This window comes from Cetorhinus maximus, chromosome 2 (genome assembly GCF_964194155.1).
Source record: "Cetorhinus maximus chromosome 2, sCetMax3.hap1.1, whole genome shotgun sequence".
Taxonomy (NCBI): domain Eukaryota; kingdom Metazoa; phylum Chordata; class Chondrichthyes; order Lamniformes; family Cetorhinidae; genus Cetorhinus; species Cetorhinus maximus.
In genome coordinates, this window is record NC_135880.1 from 72,650,957 (window position 1) to 72,677,405 (window position 26,449).

Consider the following 26,449-nt stretch of genomic DNA (forward strand, 5'->3'; position numbering starts at 1 on the left):
ACTAGATTGGTGGCTGATTTGGACTCTGATTTGGGGACTAGTTTTGGTGCTGATTTAGGATCTGATTTGGGCATTGGTTTTGGTGCTGATTTGAGATCTAGTTTGGGGATTGGTTTTGGTTCTGATTTGGGATCTGATTTGGGGACTGGTTTTGGTGCTGATTTGTGATCACGTTTTGGGACTAGCTTTGGTGCTGACTTGGGGTCTGATTTGGGGACAGGTTTTTTGGTGCTCATTTAATTCTGATTTGGGGAATGGTTTTGGTGCCGATTTGGCATTTGTTTTGGGGACTAGTTTTGAAGTCTGGTTTGGGATCAGATTTGGGGACTGATTTTGGTGCTGATTTTGTGATCTGATTTGGGGATTGGATTGGGGGTGATTTGGGATCTGATTTGGGGATTAGTTTTGGTGACGATTTGGGATCTGGTGTGGGGACTGGTTTTGATGCTGGTTTGGGATCTGATTTTGGGACTGGTTTTGGTGCTGATTTTGGGATCTGATTTTGGGATTGGCTTGGGGGCTGATTTTGGGCCTGAATTGGGGATTGATTTTGGTGCTGCTTTGGAATCTGATTTTCTGCTGATTTGGGGCGTGATTTGCGGTTTCAGTTCTGATTTGGGGCCTGGTTTGGTGACTCATTTTGGTGCTGATTTGGAATCTGATTTGGGATTGGATTTGTGGTCTGATTTGGGGACTGGTTTTGGTGCTGATTTATGTTTTGTGCTGGGGTCTGATTTGGGCACATATGAACATGCAAATAAACATACAAATTAGGAGCAGGGGTAGGCCACTTGACCCCTCTAGCCTGCTCTGCCATTCAGTAGGGTCAAATTTGGGGTCTGATTTTGGACTGGTTTTGATCTGAATGTAACCTCAACCCCACATTCATGCTTACCCACAATAACCTTTCACCCCCTTGTTAATCGAGAATCTATCTAGCTCTGCCCTAAAATTATTCAAAGACTCTGCTTCAACTGCCTTTTGAGGAAGAGAGTTCCAAAGACACACAACCCTCTGAGAGAAAAAAATTCTCCTTATCTCTCTCTTAAATGAGCGACCCCTTATTTTTAAACAGTGACCCCTAGTTCTCCCACAAGATGAAACAGCTTCTCCACATTCACCCTGTCAAGACCCTTCAGGATCTTAATAGTTTCAATTAAGTCGCCTCTTACTCTTCTAAATTCCAGTGGATACAAGCCTAACCTGTCCAGCCTTTCCTAACAGAACAATCTGCCCATTCGTGGTATTAATCTAGTAAACCTTCTCTAAACTGTTCTAATGCTTTTACATCATTCTTTAACTAAGGAGACCAGTACTGTACACAATACTCCAGATGTGGTCTCACCAATGCCCTGTACAACTGAAGCATAATGTCCCTAGTTTTGTAATCAATTCCCCTCACAATAAACGATAACATTCTATTAGCTTTCCTGATTACCTGCTGTACCTGCATACTAACCTTTTGTTGACACCTTGACACCCAGATCCCTCTGAATCTCAGAGCTCGGCAATCTCTCACCATTTAGATAATACGCTTTTTTATTCTTCCTACCAAAATGAACAATTTCACATTTGCCCACATTATGCATCCAGATCTTTGCCCACTCACTTAACCTATCCATGTCACTTTGTAGCCTCCTTACATCCTCTTGCAATTTACTTTCCTCACTATCTTTGTCAGCAAATTTAGCGACCATTCCTTCAGTCCCTTGATCCAAGTAAATTATATAAATTGTAAAAAGTTGTGGCCCCAGCACTGATCCCTGTAGCACACCACTCATCACATACTGCCAACCAGAAAAAGACCCATTTATGCCAACTCTCTGCTTCCTGTTAGCTAGCCAATCTTCTATCCATGCCAATATGTTACCCCCCTCCCACACCATGAGCTTTTATTTTATGCAATAATCTTTGATGTGGCACTTTATCAATTGCCTTCTGCAAATCTAAATATGGCACATCCACTCAGTTCCCCTTTGTCCACAGCACATGTGACTCCTTCAAAGAACTCTAATAAATTAGTTAAACATGATTTCCCTTCTACAAAACCATGTTGACTCTGCCTGATTGTGTTGATTTTTTCTAAGTGCCCTGCTATAACATCTTTAATAATATCTGCTAACATGTTCCCTATGACAGATGTTAGGCTAACTCACCTAAAGTTTCCTGCTTTCTGTCTCCCTCCCTCCCTTTTTGAATAAAGGAATTAAATTTGCTATTTTACAATCTAATGGAACCTTCCCTGAATCTCGGGAATTTTTGAAAATTAAAACCAGTGCATCAACTATCTCAAGAGCCACATCTTTCAAAACCTTTGAAGACCGGGGATTGGTTTTGGTGATGATTTGGGATCCGGTTTTGGTGGTGACTTAGATTTTGATTTGGGGTCTGATTTGAGAAATGGTTTTGGTGCTCATTTGGGGTCTGATTTTGGACTGGTTTTGATGCTGATTAGGATCTGATTTTGGGGACTGGTTTGCTGCTGATTTGAGATCTCATTTGGGGACTGGTTTTGGTGCTGATTTGGGGACTGGTTTTGGTGGTGACTTAGATTTTGATTTGGGGTCTGATTTGAGAAATGGTTTTGGTGCTCATTTGGGGTCTGATTTTGGACTGGTTTTGATGCTGATTAGGATCTGATTTTGGGGACTGGTTTGCTGCTGATTTGTGATCTCATTTGGGGACTGGTTTTGGTGCTGATTTTGGTGGAGGGTTCCAGGCAGCGCAAATCTGCCCATCAGAAGTTTAAACTGGCTGGGCTATTACAGTGCATGTGCACATGTCATCTGTTTTGGGGGCTAGTTTTGGTGCCGATTTGGGATCTGATTTGAGGACTGGTTTTGGTGCTGATTTAGGATCTGATTTGGGGACTGGTTTTGGTGCTGAATTTGGGATCTGATTTGGGGACTGGTTTGGGGGTTGACTGGGGTCTGATTTGGGGACTGGTTTTGGTGCTGATTTGGGGACTGGTTTTGCTGTTGATTTGGGCTCTGATTTGGAGTCTGATCTGGGAACTGGTTTTGGTGCTGATTTGGAATCTGATTTAGGGACTTGATTGGGGGCTGATTTTGGGTTTGATTAGGGGTCTGGTTTTGGTACTGATTTAGATTCAGATTTGGGGACTGGTTTTGATGTTGATTTAGGATCTGATTTGGGGATTAGTTTTGGTGCTGATTTGGGATTGGATTTGGGGACTGGTCTTGGTACTGATTTTGCGATCTCATTTGGGGACTGGATTCAGGGCTGATTTGGGGTCTGTTTTATGGACTAGTTTGGTGTTGATTTAGATTCTGATTGGGGTCTGATTTGGGGACTGTTTTGATGATTTAGATTCTGATTTGGGAACCATTTTTGGTGCTGATTTGGGATCTAATTTTGGAACTGATTTTAGTGCTGATTTTGGGATTGTTTTCTGTGCTGATTTGGGATCTGATTTGGTGTCTGATTTGGGAACTGGTTTTGGTGTTGATTTGGGATCAGATTTAACGTGTGATTTGGGGACTTGCTTCAGTGATGCTTTGGGATCTAATTTGGTGCTGATTTGGAATCTGATTCGGGTACTGGTTTTGCTGCTGGCTTGGAATCTGATTTGGGATCTTATTTAGGGACTGGTTTTGGTGCTGATTTGGGATCTGATTTGGGGTCTGATTGGGGACTGATTGGGGGAGGCTGGCTTTGGTGCTGGTTTGGAACCTGATTTGGGATCTGATTTAGGGACTGGTTTGGGTGCTGATTTGGAATCAGATTTGGAATCTGATTTGGGGACTGGTTTTGTTGTGGTTTTGGAGCCTGATTTGGGGATTGCATTTGAGGGTTGATTTGGGGACTGCTTTTGACAGCTGATTTGGTATCTGATTTTGGGGTCTGATTTCAGGGATTAGTTTTCTTGGAAGATAGTTTCAATCATAAAATCCTTATTTTTAAAAATTGCCCTCATTCCAAAAGAAAACAAAAACACAAAGGATTTTAAAGTAATTTTGGAGACAAACTGAACACAGAATTGGAGGGCAAATGGGAAAAGCTTTTTTAAAAGTCTAAATTGGTGTTTTAATTGTGTACTTTGTTTGCATGTAGTTAAGAGTCTGGCAATCCAGGTACACATGACAATTGAGAGATGTTATGGATGTTTATGAGCATATTTGTTGATCTGATGGATGAGCTGAAAACCCTCCAAACCTATAGGTTCTGTGAATCCGCCAATTTCCTGGACCCATTGAGATTCTAATCTTTAAGTCATAAAAGGCAAATAAGTATTTAGGGAGGGGCATACTGCCAGTATACACCTTACAGCAAGATGCCTCAATATTTTACTGATGGCAATAAGCGAGATGACCTTGTTTGTTGGGTTTCCATCTCCTTAATATATATGTTGTGTTTGGTGTCTCTGCCATGAGATATTAAAATCATAAATCACTGACGTAGAGACCCCAGATCTGATTTTTAAACAAGTTATCGAAACACCATACTGTAAATGCCTATATGGAAGGAATGGAGTTTCATTCAGGGATTACATACTATCCAGAAAGCTATGCATCTGATAGAATGATAACGTCATTACTGAGGTTTCTGTTACAGAAGGAAATATACATGTGTAGATAACATATCATCTTGCAGATGCTTAATAGTTAATGATGACTGACTCCAGATCACAAATCAAACAGGCATCTTATAGGAAATTAAAATGAATGTCTGTTTTATTTAATATTAGAGTCATTTTTTTTAGCTAGACTTGTATTTCAGAAACTGTTGTATTTGTAGTTGAAATACAGTAAAATAGTAATCTTGCGCTTGAAGTAAGCGAAGTAAATTCGTTATTCATCATTTTTGTTTGGGTCTGAACCTTATATTCTAGGTTAACTCTAATTGAGGGATGAAGGGCAAAAGTGAACCCTGAAGACCTGTTGTTTTATCACTTTTTTAAGGGAATTAGGGACGGGCAATAAGTGCTGACCATGCCGACGATACATATCCCATGATCGAACTGAAGAAAAACGAGGCTTCAACAAATGTAACTGTTTGGCGGGTCGGAGAGAGTAGGGGCAATCGGTTAGGAAGCTGTCCCCAGATTGCAAATCAACACTGGGTGCTAGCGAACCAACCTGCATCAGTCACTAGTCTCTTTCTGTTGTCAATAACGATGTATGACATTGACACTGGATTCTGCTTCATGTTAGACGAGCGTTAGAAAGTTTTTTTTCCTTTCAACTGCGAAAATGGAGTTGAGTATGACTCCTTCAACTGTACAGGACCGCGTGAGGTGGTTCAAGAATGGGCAGAAATAGGATTATTGATCTGAAACGATTCCACCGCGCCAATTGATTTGATATCCTGCAACTTGTTTTAATCTGGCTTTTTAAAATACTGTTTAAGTGATCTCTTATGCAGGGCATAATAACTTGGACACAACAAACGCTTTCTGCTCTGTAAAGTGTGCTTGAACGAGGGTCAAGGGTCTTTATCATGGAGGGTCAGAAGGAAATCCGCTCCGAATCATCTGCCATTATCACACGTACAGAAGAACTCTTGGGTGACCTGTGAAACATTCACTAGTCAGTGGGTTCTTTCATACTGCCTGGATTGTTGTCACCTCCCGCTAAGGCGTGTGTATCAAATGATTTATTTGCATTCCAGCCCTGAGGTGTTTACTTTGCCTACATCTCCCGTATTACCTTTCTCACAAGTGATGTTCAGGAGCTTCAGCTAATTTTACGTGTTGGCATTACGCCTCCGACTGGTCTAAATTTTTGTAAAGGCACGGTTCCATATCGCATTTTGATTTGAAATGGGATTATGTCATTGTGTCTGGCGTGATTATATGCATTTTCCACATTTAAACCTAGACAGACTATAAAACCTCAATTTATGCATAAAGCGGATTGGACTTTCCTGTCAATTGACACGGAATTGACAAGACTTCACGGTGTTTTATTTCACCTGAACAAATACTTAATCAATTGTAATCACGTTTCCTACAATGCTAGTACACGTCTGTTTAGATGAATCTTCAGAAATTGTTGTCCTTATCCCAAATTTCCCTTCTGTATGTTGACTTTTGCTGTATTTGTTTACATTTAATTCATCCCTGCTCTCACTGTATTTATACATTCTATCTATTTATATACACTCACGCTTAAATCAACAAATCTTGCTAGCGTTTATCTTTTTCCTTATTTACCCTGTATTTCTATCCTTGCACTTTTGTTTCTTTTACCTCGGCTGAAAGAGAACGACAGACCCGTGACTCTGGATAATATATTGGGTTTGAAAAGCAGGTTTCAATTCCACGAGCTACCAAAACATACATTTATAAAGATAAATAGATCGAATGTGTGGAGGAAAGAGATGGAGTACAACAGTGCACACAGGACACTGGCCTGGAAACATCACTTGTGCAAATAATTTAAAAGTATTTCTCTTTTGGACGTTTTATCTGAAATACATTTACGAATATCTTTGATAAAAATGTAGTAGCTAGAGCATGTTAGAATCGCTGTATGGTATAGGCAAACTTATTGTTACAGCTTTTATCAAATCAGCAGTTGTTAGAACGATATAAATGATATTTGTGTAGTTCATGTTTCGCTGTGCAAAACATTGGAGGAATAAAGTTTGTCTGATAACCTTAAACTTACTGATATCTGCAGTTTAGGAACTATAGTTTCCGATGGGGAAATATTCCGACCTTGCACTTCGTGCAAAATATGTCTGTATTAATGAAATCAAATTACTGCACAACAGGAATAGAATCAAATATGTATCTGATCTAAAGTAAATAGAGCTCACAGTCCATGCTGATTGGCTGGTTTTGGAGAGAAGTATGAAAATGGTCCGATTTGCAGTAGGCAAGCATTTCTTCAGTGCCACCTGAAATTAATCATTGCTTATGTTCTTTAGAAATATACTCCCTATGCTCTTAGAAGTGACGGGAAATTAAATATACATTTCTTTCAGTCTATGCAGTATGCATTTGAATAAGTACCGACCCAAAGTCAATGGTCTGGCTGATCAAATGGCATCTTGTGTGCATGTGTGGGAGCATAACAGTAAAACATGACAGAGATCTTTATTAATGTCCTACATCGTTTAATTTTGTTGGCGATTAAGGAGGTAGCAAAGATTAACACAAAGGCATATTTGCACTTCAAAACGTATAGCAGTTAGAATTGTATGTTTGACTATCTTGTAAATTAATAATGCTCAAAGTAGGTTGCACCCAAACATTTTTTGATAGTTAGATTTCGTGTGATTGGTTTTGTCTCTGTGCTGTTCACGTTAGCCTGTCATACTGTCCTTGTTCTGCTTATCAGGATTGAAAGTGATGCATTCTTTAAGTTGTGACTTTTCTGACCTCAATACAGATCACATATTCGTCCTGTGATCTCAAAGGGCTTGTGTCCGAGAGTTTGTCAGAACGTCTTTGAAAAATGTGAGAGCTCTACATTGCAACATTTAAACAGCAACTTTCGACTATGGCAATTTTCCACATTTCTCAATGAATTTTTACCTTAAAAGGTAAACAGCCAAGTTCTATTTTAAATACCAAACAAAGAACAACCTGTTCAATAAAAGTGCTTCTGGTCTTTTATTGGTAAATTGAAAGGGACAGACTGCGTCCCCTGGATTTTAAAACCACATTAGAAAATAATGAAACTGCAATGCACTATACTATCAAACAACCATGGGTTTTGTGTGTGAAACAAGACAGCTGCTGGAGGTTAATTTTACATTTTAACACATTACAGTTATAACTTAATCCCATTCCGCGCGGGATATAATTTCAGTAACTCGTGATTTTATTTTATATCAAGATCAAATTTAATCTCTAGTTGTAAATTATCATAACATATGCATGATGAATATAGAATATAAAAAGTTTATACATTCAAGTTGCGGTTCTAATTCAGTACCTAGTGTTTGATCTGACTTAATTTTGTTTTTGGTGCCCTGTGTATCAAGTTGAGGGGGATGTTGGTGCCTGGGAATTGTATCATTTTCTACTTTGATCACGTGGTACAATATCAAGCAATAGCAGGTCAAGTATCAACTGGGTTCGACATTAACTTCCCGCTAACCTCCTCCTCTAGTCAGAAATGCCCCTACGTTGTATCAAAGCAATTATTCCATTCCCGCTCTACCAGATGACTTCCCCGCCTGATGTGACCTTTATGTATAAGGGCGGTCAGTTTTGTGCTGTAAACCCGTGGTCACCGAGGCCATACTGATTTCGCTTCGAGAGCCAGCACCCAGAGATAGCAGGAAGGCGATTGCCATCCTATTGGTCCCAACTGGAAACTCAGGAGTGAAAGAACCTTTCAATTTCTCGCCTCGCTTTTTCGCGAATAGTGTGGCTTCAATTAAAAACTATTATGCTAGAATTTACTACATAGCAAATTAACCACAATATCTCATAAAGTACTACTTTTGAAATTAAGATACTTTGTGGCCTGATTATTTTTCAATGTCATGTCAGCGGAATTTCAGTTGAATTATTACATGAAAACTATTTGTTATATTGTGTTTCAATTGTCAAGCCAGATGTAGATAAAACCTGATTAAGTAATTAAACAATCATTCTTTCCCGCGAGAATGTCACATTGAGTGCATTTCTCGAGATTTCGTTTGAGGTAGGAAAGGCATAACTCCCCCCCCCCCCGCCCCCCCCAATCTGCGTTTTCATAATAGACATGCTATTTATTTTCCGAATATTAAGATATCAAGAATGAGACGCATTTCTGCCCTTTAAAACATATTTTCAAACTTTTAATGGTCAAAGACACAGAACATTCATACTATTTATAAAGATGAACATCTTTAGTTTTATTTATGTATAGTTGCTCAGACACGTGTATATACAAAACAGATGTATAGAGTATCCACATGGCAGCAGACCACAGGGTTTTTCCCCTCTTATAAGCAAGTCAAAAAAGCACTTCAATAAGTGCAAGGAATCTGCTTTTCAAGCGGTTCTTGAGCAGGGTAGTACAGGCACAGGACAACAATGAACTGGACTCTAATATCCAGACGCACACACAATGAGTGGCTCTAACGGAGTGTCAAGAGTAAGCATCTAAAACAGATTTAGCAGACTCCATGAGTAACCTTCAGCATGCCAGCATTTATTAAACTGTACAGACAATGGCAGCAACGCTATTGTAAGAAGATTCGTCTCGCATCAGAGCAGTTTGGGGGCGAATGCATGGGAAAAACTTGGAGTTGCCAAATAGAACAGATTTGCCCATTCACCGCTCAATGAAGGCTTAGATGAAAGCACGGAACAGCTGATCTACGTGGAGTGAATAAAGGGGGAGTGGATTAATTTCTATGCTTCTAAAATTTATAGAACCATTTCCATTCCACATAGCAAGGTAGGTCAGTGAGTGCGATTGCTTGTTGACAGGTATAGTATACCCCTATTTCTGGCCTTGTCATGAGCTGCTTCCACACAAAGGGGCAAAACAGTAGACGAAATTTACAAAACTATACCGACAAACTTTTTTTTTTCCTTACTCGAGTCTACGCGTATGCCACAATGATACTGGCAAGATCTTCCCATTAAACATTCACTTCATCTTTGGGAGAGAAAGAAAACCAGGAACACAAATCGATCGACTTGCAGGATCAACATGCCTCTTCACAGAGGGCTTTGTGATCAGAATTCCACATCGCCTCAAACATTTAGGACCAATACGTTGAATGTTAAGTCACAGTTTTTGCTCCCCTCTCATACATAACAAGCAATTTGCAGGCTGCAACCAGCTCTCTGCAGCGTTTGTACTATACGCTGACGCAGCTAGCAGTACTGTAGCAATACATCTTCCATTCCAACATAGATCTGTTTGCTTAACCTGCTCAATCAAATCCAGAAATTCTATTGTATTCAATTATAAAAGAAGTAAGAATTGGAATTAATACTTTATCAAACACTATTTACATCATAGGTTGCTAATAATACAGAATTTAAACAAGTTTTTTTTTCCTTTTGCCCTCGAAGAAGGTACAAATCAATATACTAAGCTAACACTAATGTTATAGACTATTACAGGATACACAGTATCCACTGAACAGACTGATCCTTATTTCCCTGCTTAAAAAGGCAACCAAAAACGAACAAGCAAGAAAGTAGTTGGTCTTAAATGTCTTCCATGATATCAGGGGCATTCAGTAATTGTTTAATATTGAATCCATTCTTGACTAAAATATGTTGGCAATAACCACTGTGGAACAGATTAAACTGCCAGAAATTAATAATGTCCAATAATGAACTGTAGCCTACAGCTGCTCAGAACAAAATAATGCAATGGTTACATCACTAGTAGAGTTGGATTGCAATCCAGTTTATCAGGAAAAAAATGCAGTATTTTTACATTCTCAGTTCATTAGTTTTTCAATTGTAGAACAGTGTTAAAATAAACGGCAAAATTATCAGATATGCCCAATATCTATCCTTATTCACATGAAAATTATCCATATTACAAATGACATCAGCATTTCTAATCTACAATTTTAACCTTTATATTTGTGTTTCGCAAATAGTTCTGCAGAATGCTAGTAGCCTATTGCTAACTGCACCACTCGTCAGTTCTGTAATGCTTCCCAATTTCTTCAAAGGTTATTCAGTGTACACACATCTACAAAAAACACAAAGCCCTGCTGAGGGCTTGTGAAACAGGAAATGTGTGGAAAATACAAAATATTACAGACAATGTTAGCGACTGCATGAGCACAGAAACTCTCCCTTCAGACACATGTTCAATTATAACTCCCGAGAGGGATGGGGTTATATCTATTCGTAATATCACCCCTCAAGTCCTGACACGGTGACTCGATGCTTTGCGTGATCATCTTACGGTATTGAGTGAGAAGGTATAAATATTGCATGGAGAAGTAAAACCCTCTTGGGCTTCTGCTCAATATTCTTATTCTTCAGTGACTGCATCTGCCACTACTGTTTCTCATCTGCACTTGGATGACAAGAGCTAAACCACCTAGGGGTATTTTGAAAGAAGAAATGTACAGGGAAAATAAGAATCATTAGTCTCAAAATATAATTTGGCATTTTTGGGGGGTTTATCAGTTTGGATACATCTTCCCACTTGAATCACTCTCTACTCTCCTGACAGAAAATAAATCTTGTGTCTGGAATAAACTGAATGTTCCCCCTCCTCAACAGTGCAGTTACAGAATCTGTGATGTTTTCTGATCCAGCCATGCTGTGTCAGAGGTTCCTTGGATTTTTGAACACTACAATGTTGAAAGTGTTATGAAAAGGAACAGTACAGTCGCCAAAAGTAGCGGGGATATCCTGGGTGTTTGAGCATTGTTCTCACCGCGCGATGGCTCAGCTTCATGTATGGTATCATCTATAGAGAGAACAAACAGAAGAACCAATACTGTTACAGCAAAAGACAACAGAAAGAACGCTCTGCAGTACTTTAGTCACAATTATAGGTCAGCCAAGCTCCTCAGGCAAATACATTTCATTGTCATCCTGTCTTTGAATGCTCTAAAAATTTGCATTGCATTTCAAACTTCTCATTTCTTTCACACTGGAAAGTCTTTCATTAACTAACTTTAATGGAAAACCAAAAACAGTGACGGTTAAGAAGCACTGATGAGCTTTTAATATTTTGAGTAAAATAAGATTTCTTCCCACAAACCCACAAGCTGAGTTTTTTTAATGCCTGGGAGCTGTCCTGTTAATTTTAATTGATTGAACAACCTGCTTAGAAATTAAGTGATTTCATGCACCACATCTACTCTTGGTTTTCTCATCAAAATATTTGGAAAGATTGTAAGATTGAACAGTGCATATTTTGCTGGCAAAATGAAATCATATGAAGGAAGATTTTAAATTAAATTCATTCCAACTATTTGAAGCTACTTAAAGTAAATCAGATCTAGTATTTTTTTTTTGATTTTGCAAAAATATATATTCAACTGCATGAGAAAACCAACAGAGCATCTCACTGAGCTGCTGCTAATACAATCACAATGAACTTTTTTTTGGTATCCAGATAGAAACTGGCAACAGCTGAACGGCACAGTGAGTGTATTTCTTCATTAAAACTTAGTTTGTAAATGAGGAAATAATGTACTTATTCCACATTTGATGCACAGAATACAAAATCTGAATTACTGGCTGCAAAATACTTTCAAAAATCAGTTTCCATTGCTGTCTCTGGAAGTAGATCCCACAAATATTAGTATAGGATCTGTTCACTGTTTTGTCTCTGAGTTGTAAGGGTATTATTTATTGGTTCTTAGGACGGGGAGGAACTGTTTCCATTCTTACAAATACACAAACAGTAATTAGAAAAACTTCAGTTATAGGAATTTAGCATCTTATTCCTTCCTTGGACAATGGAATCTTTGTCAAAGTCACTGGACTGAGAAATCTGTTAAATTTAATTAGCATTTCACATTTGAGCAACAATGAATAACAATGTTTTTAGGGTTACACAGAAGGCTGTGTAATTCTAAAATATTGCCTTTACTGGGTAAAATTGTTTCTAAAATTTACGGGGGGTGGGGGGGGAGGAGGGGCGTATACTGGGACGTGCTTTTCTATGGCTGCTATGAATTAGCAACACTGTAAACATGTTCTGTTTAAAGATCTTGATTTTTTTTCTCAGGACCATTTGTGATGTTACTAACCACAGCTAGCAGTGGAAATCCACTGTATCACCCTTATCAAGGCTGTTCTTTCAAATCATTAACCAGAAGACAGAATAATCTAAGTTAGAATTTTGGTGTGTAAGACTTTGGTCTTGTGAATCCAGTCCTGTCATTCCATTTTTTACATGAATTGTTATATATTTGCTATTATAAGGAACACATTTCTGATCTGATCCTTGTATAACCTTAGTGTTCTCTTCATTTTTGATCAAAATTTCACAGAATTTTCCAAATGCAAAACTATGAAGTCCAAATTCTCTCTTGCCCAACAACCAATAATCCCACATCCTGCCTTCATCTCTCTACTCCAGCAAATTATTTTCAAAATGATCTTCAAACCCTTGCATAACTTCACTTCGGTCTATCTGGGAGATCTTCCCCAGTATCTGCTTCCAACTTGCACCCTCTTTTCCCCTCACAAATACTGTTTGATCCTCATTCTCTCTGAACCACTAGCAGAGGTTGATTTTTCACCCATGTTGCCCTTGCTCCCTGAAACTTTCTTCCAAAACCATTCACCTTCCTACTTTACTCTCCCCTTTCAAAAACCTCCTTAAAACCTATCTTTGTCCAAGTCTTTCATGTCCACTCCCTAAATCCCCTTACCCAAGCAAATACACCGAGCTGTTCAGCTGCACTATATAAACATAAGTAGCTGTGGTGGTAGTAACAGCCCCAGCACTCTCCACTCACATAAGACCATTATTGGGGATTGAAGGGATAGCCAAGCAGTCCCCAACAATTGGCCTAATTTTCTTTCCTTGGTACCAATATAAACTTGAGCACCGAGTCTGCTACTGATGAGTGGTCTGAGCATGAACTTCTGCTTTTCTCTTGCAGCGGTAAGACAATTTAAAGTTACTGCCCATTTGTCATTAAAGAGGACTTTCCTCACCTCTGTGGGCATTGGAGGATAGTGAGCGCATTTGGTGCATGGGGTACATTTTCTTGAGAAGAGCTGTTTATTTGAGATACACGATTCTTCTGCATTTTGATTTTCTGATGCATGGAGTCCTGTCTTTGTTGGGGTGGGAGGCCAAATTCCCATTGGTTGAAGGGAGCACAGATCAAAAATAGGGCTATAGCATCAAAGTCCCTGTGAATGTCAAACTCTACAAAATATGGAATTGCAAAATTGTCCCTTTTAACCATTTTGTCTGTGTGTCCTGAATTTTGAGAATGAGAATGTTATGATAAGAATTTATTTTGTATTTCCAAGTCTCAAGTCACAGTGACAAAAAATTAGTGTGAACAACTAAAACTAAAAAAAAATGAAAAAACTGAAATATGGCTCAGTTTTTTTAGTCATAGAGGCCAGGAAGGTTCCAGCACTGCAGTGCTGACTTAGCCAATCTCAGATGATGAGTGGAGGAGGAGCATTAATTGACTGAAGCTCTATTGTGAAAGGAAGGGGCAGGAAAGGGAAAGAGGGACAATATTAGCCAGGGTTACTGCCTCAATCATGATACAACTTGCAGTAATGATTGCTGTGTTAGCTTGAATGCTGGGTGGGGACAGGTTGGGTTTGGCTGTAATGTACTCCACAATTGGATAGTCCACCGACATTCATTGCGGAGATTGCATGTGAGTAATCACCACCTGGCCAAGGTAATACAAGGGCACCTCACACCAATGGAAGTATGACAGAGTGAGAGAATGCACACTACTGGAGAGGATAGGAGATAGGGAAAGTCAAAATTGGAATAAGAAAACAAATTGTGCACAGTGGCAGTCCCCTCACTGATTTTCTCTGAACAAAGACCAACAGACACTGCTGCAAAACCAGATTTCATGATTTCCAACTAGCACTGTTCTGAAAGTGGAGTTAGGCAAGGTTCTTTATAGGATGTTTTGGGATGATATTCTTGGAGTGCTATGCAGATACAGATTAGATTAGATACAGATCTCAAACTTTCCTAAATAATTTTACTCAGGGTCAAACCTCTCAGAATTTGAGAGAGAGCTGTAGATAGCAATAGATAGGTGTCAGTCTATTCTCAGTTGGTAGCCCTCTCATCTCTGAGTCATATGGTTGTGGGTTCAAGCCCCAATCCAGGGACTTGATCATATAATTTAGGTTGACATATCAGTGCAATGCTGAATGGCTGCTATACAGTAAGCAATGCTGTCTTTCAGACGAGATGTTAAATTGAGCTCCACCTGGTTAGGTGGGCATAAATGATAGCATGATATTATTCTAAGAAAATCAGGTGAGTTCTCCTAGACTGGATCTTATATTTATCCTGACACAGATAATCTGGTCATTTATGTCACTGCTGTTTGTAAGACCTTGCTGTGTACAAATTGGAGTGTGCATTTTCTCCATTAAAACGGTGAGCACACCACAAGAAGTACTTCATTGGTTGTAAAGCGCTTTGGAGTGTCCTACAGTCACGAACGGCACCACATCAATACAATTCTTTCATAGAGAAAGCATGTGAATGAGCACAGAGTATGCTCCCATCAATCTGCATTGAATCCAAATCCAGATTCCAAGGGTGAAAGGTGAATGTTCTAATCCACTGTGCCACTCAGTACTTCACAATAATGAAATGAACAGCAATATTGAGTTGCATCAATTTTCATGTTAGATTTGCTAAAATATTGGCAGCAGCAGTGAGTTACTAACACAACTAAAAATACTCAGACATAAATGTTGGTGGCAGACTTTAATGGAAAGGACAACATTAAAAATACAAAGAGACACATAAATATGCTCCAGACAGGTCTGGTATTTCTGTTCAAGGCAGTGATGCAGGCAGACAAGAGCCTGGGTTCTACCAAACTGAGGGGGCCATCTGTCACAGTGTGACTATTTTCAGTTGTCATGGACACATTTCTTGCAGTACATGAGAACTGCAACCCCTTTCAATTTTGGAACAAACCCCTCCCTCCCACATAACAATTACAGAATTAGTCAATTGCATGCTTCTATTTTCATAAATCATTAGGCAGTTTTATCAGAGCACTAAAAAGATTGGTTAATTTAACTTCTTCCTTATTAAAGCAATTTATTTGCAAAGCAAATGCAATATAGCAGTTAAAAGACAGAAGTGTTATATGTCCTGGATATCCTGTCTCACTACATTTGTATTAAGCAGAATATCCAGCACTGTACAAAATCAGTTGACTTTCATTTTATGTCACATGCCTTTAGCTAATGGCAATAATAAAAATCTGGCACACCATGCAAGAAGTATTGCATCATTCTGTTGCAATATGTACAGAAGAAAGTTAGCAATGAGACCACCACCAAAGGGGGGGGGGGGGGGGGGGAGGGTGGGCAGGTGAACAAGCTTTCAACATTGAACCCATGCAGGGCATGCAAACTGTGACGGAGGGTCAATAAGAAAGGTGGGGGGGGGGGGGGGAGAGAACAGACGTACTTGTTAGAAGATTCTCTAAGCATACTAACCTGCTGGTTCTAATGAACTGTCTACTCTGTCGTTAGCACCGAAAACACTTTCATGTACACCTACAGTTTTCGAACAGCTGTCTATAACAAAAATAGAAATAATAGCCAAATATGTTAGTGTGACATTTTTTCTTTTTCCCTGTTTTCTTTTTTTTATTGTTGCACGTTGTGTACATGTCAAAAGTGCTGAAGTAGTCCGTTTGTTTTAACCATGGAAAACTTGCAGAAACAACAAGTTAGCAACTGCCATAAAAGCTTGGTGAAGAAATGTAAGTAAATGTAAGAAAAAAAGATGGGAAAAAAATGAAAATACTGTGTACAGAACAGGTACCATACAAGGTAAACACAGTAAGAGAAAAAAAAGTTTTACCGGTGCTTACGATAAAAGCATGCGCTAAAGCCACCCTTGCAAGCCTGTCATAGGAACTTACTTGATTGCCGCACGAGAACTTTCAATTTTAAACAAGCCTTCTTTCCATTATCTGGGATAGCTGAAGCTGTGAAGTGTGAAGAGAAATAATTTTAAGTTTTTGCAATAGAACTCTTACTTAAAGTTACTAACAAGTTAAAACATGTCTGAAATCCGTAAATTGGAGCTAATGTAACAAAGTAGTGCTTTGTGGCCTGGAAAAAGATTTAATGTTTTGTACGTGTAATTTTACACCAAAACTGAACCCTAACATTGCTGAAGGCAGTATGTAAAAGTGCTATTATTTAAAAATATTTATCAATTTGATGTCAGAAATCTCAATTTGTGGCATTAGAGATTTCAGAAAAGATAACATTGAATGTTTTGCAAGGTCCAAAACAAAAATTTGATCATCTTAATGATACATCATGGAATAAAAGGTTTTGTAGTGAAGTTGGTTGATTAAGTTTTGATTTTTCTCCCCCTTCTAGTGTCAGTCAGTACACCTAAACACTTTGAAATGTGTAACAAATCTTTTGGAGCATAGCAGCCTGGCTGAAAGCTCCCACTAAATCACACAACTTAGAGCTGCCTCCTCTATCACTAAATTAAGGCACACAACATGCTATTAGGACACAGTGCTTGAGGTTTGTGATTACAGGCAGGAAATGACCACTTTCCTGTGGGTCCTGCTGTCCCTACGTTACAAGCGATGCTGTGCAAAACTATGGGACTATTTACTTGTCCACAGGAAATCTAATAAAAGAAAACTTTCACAAATCCTGGGCACAAGCTGGACAGGACTTGATATTCTCTGCATCTTTCACACAACCCTTGTCCAAGTTTCCTTGAAAGAACCTTTAATTTCAAAATCAGCTTAAGAGGGAAAAAGAATTTGGAGGAACAGTAACAAGTTATTAAAAAAAAGAACCAGTTAGAAAAATAATGGAGACAGGAAAATTATGTTAAAAGTATTATACTGTACTAAAGTGAAAGTGGAGAGGTTAAATGTTGGCAATTAAAACAAGTGCAAAATTCTGTGCATGTTGGAAATTTGAAATAAAAACTGAGAATGCTGGAAACACTCAAGGTCATTGACCTGAAATATTAACTCAGTTTCACTTTCTACAGATACGGACTCACCTGCTGGGAGTTTCCAACATTTTCTGTTTCGATGTTGGTAATTAAAGTGGGCTAAGCTGTTGCCTGAGCTGTTGGATCAACTTAATGAGCTAAAAGAGCTAAATATTATATTTTTGGACAATTTGATTTGCACAGAAGCTTTTATGTGAAGAACGCACAGCTGGAGTTGTCCACAAATATCATTGTAAAACCTGAAAGATGTTCTGTTAGCTCAAGCAGTCCAAACTGGTCATTCTGTTTGCAAGCAGTAAGAAACTCCTGACAGTCTTTTTTTTAAAAAGAGAGATGTAGGGCAGAGAGATACAGCAAGGGAACAGAGCAACAAGAACACTCAAAAAAGATTAGAGCTATTAAAATTAACAAAAAAGCAATGCAGGTATAAAATACAATGTATGAATGGAACATTAAAGTTTGGTAAGTGCTGAGATGAACAAGGGGTTGTACTGTGAGCTGTCTACAGCAGGAGCAAGACCCAAGAAATCAGAACTAAATCAGCTAGACAGATTAAAATAGTTAATAAGATGCACAGAGACCAGTCTTAAATTATTCACATCAATACCGTTGAAGGGTCGGTAGTAACTAAGACCTTGACTACTTTCACACAGAAAATAAATACAGATTACAAAACACAGTCACAAAAGGATTTCTCCCCAACAGTGCCTAAAGTGAACGTTAGGATCATTGTGGTATCGCAATGGGCTGTGTTTGAAAGAAAGGAGCATTTAGAAAAGTAGCTCCTGATAAGAGAATGGATCAATCAGTCTTTGTTGGGCCTCGTTCCCTATTAACTTGTTCTGTGAGATCAGACATTGCACAGAAGGAAACTCAACATGTCAATACTGAGTTTAACCCTGAACTAACCTACATGAAAACTTTTCCCTGAACTTGCTCGACTATCTTTTGCTTCCTCTTTCACCACTAAAGCCTAATGATGCCAACCATGGCCTTAAGTGTCTCTTCAAATTTGTCGCTGACTAACCAATTACAATTTCACAGCTACAACTGTCTTTTTAAAAGCAATCCAGAAAGAGTTCTGAAGTCAGTGGAAATTCATGAGCTTGGTTCCGATCTGCATCAAGAAATACAAATATGCAAGTCACTAAATACTTGATTAGTCAAGCAAAGTGAATGGATACAATGACTGCAGTACGTAACTTGAAGTTTTGAGAAGTCCTTTTGATGATGGCAGTATCCTTACAGAATGATGATGACCACCAAGCATCACCTGAAAACCCCATGAGCATTTACCAAATTTGCCTAGCATCATACAGGCATCTCTACAAGGCACAGCGAATCTAAGCTCCTCGCAACTTAAACTGTTTGTCCATTGCCAGAAACACAGTAAAAGTTGTCATGTTTCCAGTGAGGCATTCATTACAGGTGCCAGAGTATTAACTGGATAGAAACTGGTATAACTGCTCCCTGAGTTAAACAAGAACAGCAATGGCAATTCGGAAAACTACAAGAATCCACTTACTTCAAATAAAATTTGGTGTTTGCGCTCATCTATGCCCAGATCTTCTTTGCACATTACTGTATTACCATCCCCCAAACCTCTCATCTGTCTTCCACCACACATACAAACTGTGGTTTTCCTCAGGGCAAGAAGTGACTGGCGATTTGCCAGAATAATTTAAGTCACACTGGCAATTTTAAACTAGCTTCAGGTGGTGGGAGTTTCCACTGTGCATTATGACTGGAGTGACAACAATATTGTTCAGACTGGCAGATTGACTGTATTAGAAATATGCATGTCACAATCTCTAATTAGTATTCACAGGTATTAAAAGCTCTAGTTGCAACTTGAAATAAGGCAAATGGGAGCAGTAGAGATTGGTGTTTGATTCTGACTTTACTTATGGGTTTATTTATATGCATTCAAATAGGGTCATTTTGACTGGCTCTCAAAAATAAAATGTGTCTCCAGCAAACAAACGAAGTGATAAGCGCAATTTAAAATTAACAAAACCAATAATCTACTGTCATAATCCCTTTAAGATTGTAAACTTTCAGTTGTATTTGTCCCATTCAATCATCCCTACTCTAATCAATTTTTATTTGCTCTTCACCTCCAAGCCCTGATTTGGTCCTTGTCTAAAACTCCCTCCAAGGCCACATTCTATCGTCTCTCCCCTCATACCCCTGCTCTTCCAATTCCAGTCTACTGCATTTTCCATCTTCATTCCATTCCACCAGAGACAATCCATTTACAATTTTAAAGGGATTATGACAGTAGATTATGGGTTTTGTTCATTTTAAATTGTGCTCATCACTTCATTTGTTTGCTGGAGACACATTTTATTTTTGAGAGCCAGTCAAAATGATCCTGTTTGAATGCATATAAAATGAAATCAGAATCGACCAAAAATCTGTAATGCTCCCTGTTGCTTTTTTTCAAGTTGCAACTAGAGACAATCCATCATATCCTGCACTCTGGAATTGTCTTCCCAAACACCTCTGGCTTGGTTGCAACTTTTCAAACACACCTGAAAATCTACCATAATTATTGTTTGGCATTCTAATCCTTCATTTGTGAAATGCCTTTGGATATTTTCCTATCTTAGTACATGCTATATGATGCTGTTTATTGTGATAGCTATCCAGCTGGGGAATGCTATTGCAGGAGAATGCTCCAGGAAGAAACCATACAAGACTTTGTTTTATGTGGTCGGTCAGTTTTTCCATTCTCCCTTTTTTGCAGAAAATATTAGTGGCACTGTCCAATTCTCTCTTCACCATTACCTAGAACTGATCTGGCACACCAGAACTTTGATACACACTATGGGTGTGAATTCTTGGTGTTATAGCAGTGAGGTAGAATTTCCAGGAATTGGTATTCATAGCAGCATGTAGCAGAGCTTTGTTTCCACAGAGCAGCAACCTTACCTGCTTTAACTGGGGGTACAAAACTACAGTGTCTCTGTGACTTGGGGTGGGTGGGGGAAGAAAGGTGGAACACGAGCACAGGTGGAGCACATTATTCGAGGTAATAATCACATTTAGCAAAGCCAGAGTTCCAATATATACCTCCAGTCCCTACAATTACAGCACACAGAAACAGAGAGAAGATCCTGCTATATAGGTGGTAGCATAGGCTACAGGTACACACAATAGCCTTTGACAATTACATTACATTCTCACTACATTTAAGTGTCTTATATTCAGGGTAGTTTTTGTTGCCCTGCTTTATTAAGTTGTGCTAGTTTTTTCAACCGGCTTCTCAGCTTTTGTGGTTTTCTAGTTTGGCATCTATGCAAAATTCTTCCAAACCGCTACTTTGACCAAACAAGAAACCACAACCCCAAGTTCAGAACAGCACCCTCTACTGCACCAGTGTAATTTTCTCCATCTCTCACACAAGCTAACCTTATGGTCTGTCTAAATGAGATAACTAATTCATGGTAAATTAAATGAGCAGTTTTGGACTGTGGGCTTATATCTACCAGGACTGGTCACATTATGGAAATCCATTTCTTATTGGTTCTTGCAGCTTAGCAAAGAAATGAGACTGGGCTGGATTTAAATCAAGGAGTAGAGATAAAACGACAGTGTGTTAACACATAGCACCACCCGGTCTAGTCTTTTCTTCTGTCACTGTTTAATTAAACTAGATATGGGAATGCTACAAAGCAGCTAGAGTGTGCTGGAGTTCAATTTTCCAGATACATCCATCACAGATAGTTTCAAACATCCCCATTATCACATAGAAAACAGGGTAAATCACATGGCAATTTTTGTGATAAATTACTTCAGGGGCAGTTTAATTTTAATACAAATGAAATCTGCAAATAGTAGCAAGTGTTCTGACATTCAGAAAAGGCCCAACATCTGATAGCAGGGGACTTTTTGAATCTTTATTACAACTTGGAGCAGAACATCTAACTTACTGAGTACACATGGTAATAACCAAAGACAGGTGCACAATATTAAATTACTTCTTAATGACACTGGCATGGACACAGACACAAATACAGGCATGCCAATGGACACAATATATATGCATATATGTATACATGCACACACACACATCAGACACACATAACTATATATGCAAACAAGTACAGCCTACTCCTGATAATTCAAAGATATATTGTGTTCAACAAATTTCCAACCCCCACCAATAGGCTCCACAGTTGTTCACAGGGAGAAGCTGAGTTACATAGACCTCAGCTCAATATCTGCTCCGTCGTAAGTTAGATGACCTCAGTCAGGGAAATGCTGGAATCCCTATCCTTGGCAAAACCATCTTGTGCTAAGTACTAAGTAGCAGAAAATGTGCTATAGTTTCCACTCCTGACCCTTAACCAATGGAACCTGCTCGAAGTACATTTACAAGGATGTTAGTTTGTTATAACCTAAGGCAACAAAATTGCTTTGGCAGGACATAGCATGGCATGAAAATCAAGGTAGGGAGAAAGGTATTAGAGTTGGGGGATTGAATAGTGAGGGAGGCTGGAACGTGGGCCTGATCCTGGTTTTAAAATTCTGGAAGGATGAGGTGGTGATGTTCTACCTAATTCCCACATAAAAGAGATGTGACAGGTGGGTAGGATTATTTCTGGGCCTCTCCAGGAAATTCCTCTTTTTGCCAATCTTGAAAATCCTCAGCAGAACTCATGCCAGGTAGGACATGCTGTGTGTCCCATTGAGGCCCCCCAGGACCCAAACTTTCTCTAGAGTTGCGATTCAATCCTGGAGAGAGTGATTGTCTTCATTAGCTGGAGGTGAAGAGGTTGAAAATTTCTTTACCTTTGGCCAATTTGGGCCAGAGGATTCAGGTCCACCTTCAAAAGATGGACAGGATTAGTCCCAAACGATCACTACTGTGCCCATGCAGACGTCAGTGGCCCATTCCTGCTATATATAATGACACTGTCCCTGGAATTTACTTGGAGACCCTGACAGAAATTCTGCTCTGCCACACATACGCTAGTGGAGTGGGATCCTGAGGAATTTCCAAGCCCTTTGCTTCAGTGCTATTCTGTTGCTTCAGAAAAATGCAATGACAGGATTCAAACAAAAAAGGAAAATAAAGCAGCGAGAAAACAAAATAAAACTACATTTAATTCAAGGTGTGGAAATTCAAATATTTCAATCCAAAAAAAATTTGATAAAGTAGCAAACAGCAAATTCTCTGCAGAGCCCAAACTTAATTTAAGGCTGCAATAAACAGGAACCTAATTAGAATACCAAATAATACATAAGCATGTCACCGGACTGGCAGAAATTTTTTCTTAATAAATGGCGCATACAATGTGGAAATGACCACATCAACCTGGGTTTTGCTCGTGTATCTTGTCTGATTGTGCAATGAATTCTCTTTTTAACCATGATCACAAAAAGATAATTCAATACAGCATTTGAACTGCTTCTTGGCAGCTGTCACCATGTATTTGAGATTTAAACATTTATATCAAAGTAATACTGTGGGGAATTTTTACAAGTTATTGTCTTTTAAAAAATAGATCTGTACATGTAAATATATTAAGGAACCGCGATGCTATTTAATGGGCTTCAGGTGATTTTTCTCAGTTTCCAGCAAAGCATTAAAGCATGCAGAACTCAGTGAGAAAATCAACACCATCCCTTGGTTGACCTCAGTTAATTTTGTTAGGAAAATAAGCGTGAATGAAGTACTAATCTCTGGACAATGAAACAATCCCCATTTTAAAAATCAGTGTATAAAGGGTCTGCAGTACTAAAACAGCAAGGCTGGAAATCTATTAGAATAGTTTATAATGATGTTAAGTTTGTGCCGCAATGTAAAACTTTTACAAAGCCGTGGTTTTCAAATAAATTATTTACTTTTGTAATTAAAACTGAATTAAAATGGCAGAGGATAACAGTAATATAACACCATTGCCTCACTGATTGAGTTATTGACTTTGACAAATGCAGTGGAAGGTGGGCTTGTATTTAGGTAGCACATTCACAACTTCAGGAAAGCCAAAACACAGCCAATGAAGAGCTTTTGAGTTACTGTTATAATGTAGGCACAGTGGACTTGAACAACCCTTTATTAGATGATGATGGTTCCCTTTAACAGCGCTACTTAGGTTTGTTACAGAAATTCCACCAACAACTCGAAGTTGAAGCCAAAGTTAAGGCCAGCTGAGTAGGATTTAAGTGAATTTTTCAACTTTGCCAGAGAGCATTCCACTCACTTAAAGAGCTGATGTTAGATATTTAGTCCTGATGGTTTATTTGAATTCTGGTCATCACTGTTGATTCTAATTCATCTTGCTACTAGAATGAAAATTTGCTTCTGACAGTTATAGCTATTGATAATAATTTGTCTTCTATGAGAAATAATAAATTAAATTTGAGTCCTACAAAGGAAACATTAATATTAAGCACCATAATTTAATACTTATGGCATCAAGAGACCATGGTGGGACTGTGAAAGAATACACGCCATCGTTTTTTTTTCTTTATTCTTTCATGGGATGTGGGCAAGGCCAGCATTTGTTGGCCATCCCTACTTGCCCTTGAACTGAATGGGTTGCTCAGCTATTTCAGAGGGCAGTTAAGAGTGAACCACATTACTGTGGGTGTAGAGTCACACGAAGGCTGGCAGATTTCCTTTCCTAAAGGTCATTAGTGAACCAGATGGGTTTTTACAATAATCAACAGTGGTTTCATGGTCACTATTACTGAGGCTAGCTTTATAATTCCAGATTTATTAATTGAATTTAAATGTCATCAGCTGCCATGGTGGGATTTGAATCAGTGTCCCCAGAATATTAGCCTGGGCCTCCATCCAGTGACGTTACCATTACATCACCATCTTCTCATTTTCCATCAACTAGGATCCAACTCGACTGGTTGACTTTTTTGTTCTGCAAATTATCTCACAATTCACCAATTTACATAATTGCACTGATCTTGATAAATATAAGTTTAGTTATGAATCCCATCCAAAATATTAACCTTGGTTCCTCTCTCAGATGCTGATGCTCCTGGGGTTTTCTAGCTCCTTCAGAACGATCATTACAAAGGATTTTTACCTGGATAGTTAATGCTCAAATGTCAGTTTTTGTTTTAAACTCTTTTTTAGTTTGGAAAGCCCCTTGCTAGGATAGGGACTAATTTTCAGCCAGCAATCAATGCATTGTGTAGGAAATTGCACTGAATTTCTACATTAATTCAAGAGCTAAAAGCAATATGCACCATATCACTATGACCATTATCTGGCAGGATGTAAAAGAGAGGCAACATGGAGGGATTCATTACACAGCAATAATAACTGCTGTCTATGCCAGTGACTCTAAAGCACCTGACATTCCATTGTGTCGACAACAGTCTTACTGGAGACTCTCCTCATTGTCTTTTAGTTTGACTTGACAATGTATCACTACAGAGTGCAAACATAAACTATGCAGAGCAATTTCACCACTTTAAAATGTAAAATATACTGTATCTGTCCTATAATTATTTTTATTGCTGGTCATAAACTACACTGCACCTTATAAAAATGAAGAGCTTGACCAAACAACTTGAAGCATCTTAAAAGTCTGGTTTGGTGTTACACTAATGCACACTACATTACATAAGGTAATAATCGCTGATATTGAATTACAATTAATGCACAATAATGCAGTTTTCTTTCTCACTTGAAATGCAATATGGTTAATTTTAGGCTTGGAATGTGTGCTTTATGAGAGCAGGATGGATTATCCTCACCTTATTCAGAAAATAAAACACTGTGAATCACTAATAGGCTGGAAAACCACACAATTTCCTTAAAAAAATTATTGCAATTTACAGCGGCTGGCTTAATAAATCTGCAAAAGAGCAGAAGTTTAAGATTTTAAAACATAATATCATATTCTGTCCTGTGACTATTTTTATTTCTGGTTTAAAACTAAGAAGCAAATTTTAAAATGAAGCACCTGAACGATAATCTTGAAGTCTGAATTGTTTGAAAAATAAAGAGTTATCATTTACAGTTTTCTCCCATACTTTATTCCTGAAAGCGATACTATATGTTAGGACCAATTTTAACTGCATGTGGTGGCTCATCTGGTCCACCACACCATAAGGCCTGGGAAACTGAACCTCGTGGGGCCTCATTTGCAAGCCCCAAATTTGAAGCCCATCTGAAGCTGACCAGAACTATGCAAGTGCTGAGAGCAGGAGTCAAATTTGGCAGGGGCAGCAGGTTGGGAGCACTTGGAAATGGTTCCTGGCAAGCTAACTAGGGATGGCATTGGTGAGTGGGGGTTCTGCAAGTCTGTATTCATGGAGAGTTGGAAAACCAAGGGTTGGGGAGGTTCAAGTTGTCATTCCTGGTCCACAAGAAAACCAGAACAAAAAAAAAATGATCATACCTGCTTCAGTGGAGCCATCCTTCAACTGCAGCATTAAACTAAAGGCCTCTCTCTTTGGTTTAACTGGGCAAAATAAATTCCAGGAAATTCTCTTGATGTGCTGATCAGCATTCCTCCCTCTACCAACACTACCAAAAACACATCAAGTGTCCATACACTTCATCTTTGCATATAATGGATCCACTATTTGATCACATAACAGCAGGCACAGTAAGTCATTGTGTTTGATAATTTGATATATTTCTGAAAGTAACAAAATGCTTTATTAATTCTCACTTGCTGTTGAGATATGATTGATGCTGGCAAAGCAGTATTTACTATCCATTCCTATTTGCCCGGAGGCCATCACAAGTCAGCCACACAGGAGTGGAACTGGAATCACATGTGGCGAGACTGAATAGAGGTGACAGGTTCCCTTTGCTGAAGGATATTAGTGAAGTATTTGGCCTTTTACAGCATGCCAGTTGCTTTTGTAGT

At 38.7% G+C, this 26,449-nt stretch overlaps 1 protein-coding gene across 2 annotated transcripts in view; it reads right to left on the reverse strand.

Moving 5' to 3' along the window:
• Positions 1-8,738: 8,738 nt before the first annotated feature.
• LOC144695080 (ephrin-A5-like) overlaps positions 8,739-26,449 on the reverse strand; it is a 208,746-nt gene continuing 191,035 nt past the window's right edge. The window contains exons 3-5 of one of the 2 annotated variants that reach the window (XM_078565999.1): positions 16,522-16,587; positions 16,091-16,171; positions 8,739-11,360 (exon numbers count right to left, since the gene is read on the reverse strand). In XM_078565999.1, coding sequence (XP_078422125.1) covers positions 11,242-11,360; positions 16,091-16,171; positions 16,522-16,587 — 266 coding nt within the window. In that variant the 3' untranslated portion in view covers positions 8,739-11,241. The remainder of the gene's footprint in view (positions 11,361-16,090; positions 16,172-16,521; positions 16,588-26,449) is intronic. The other variant, XM_078566008.1, reaches the window with a different exon arrangement.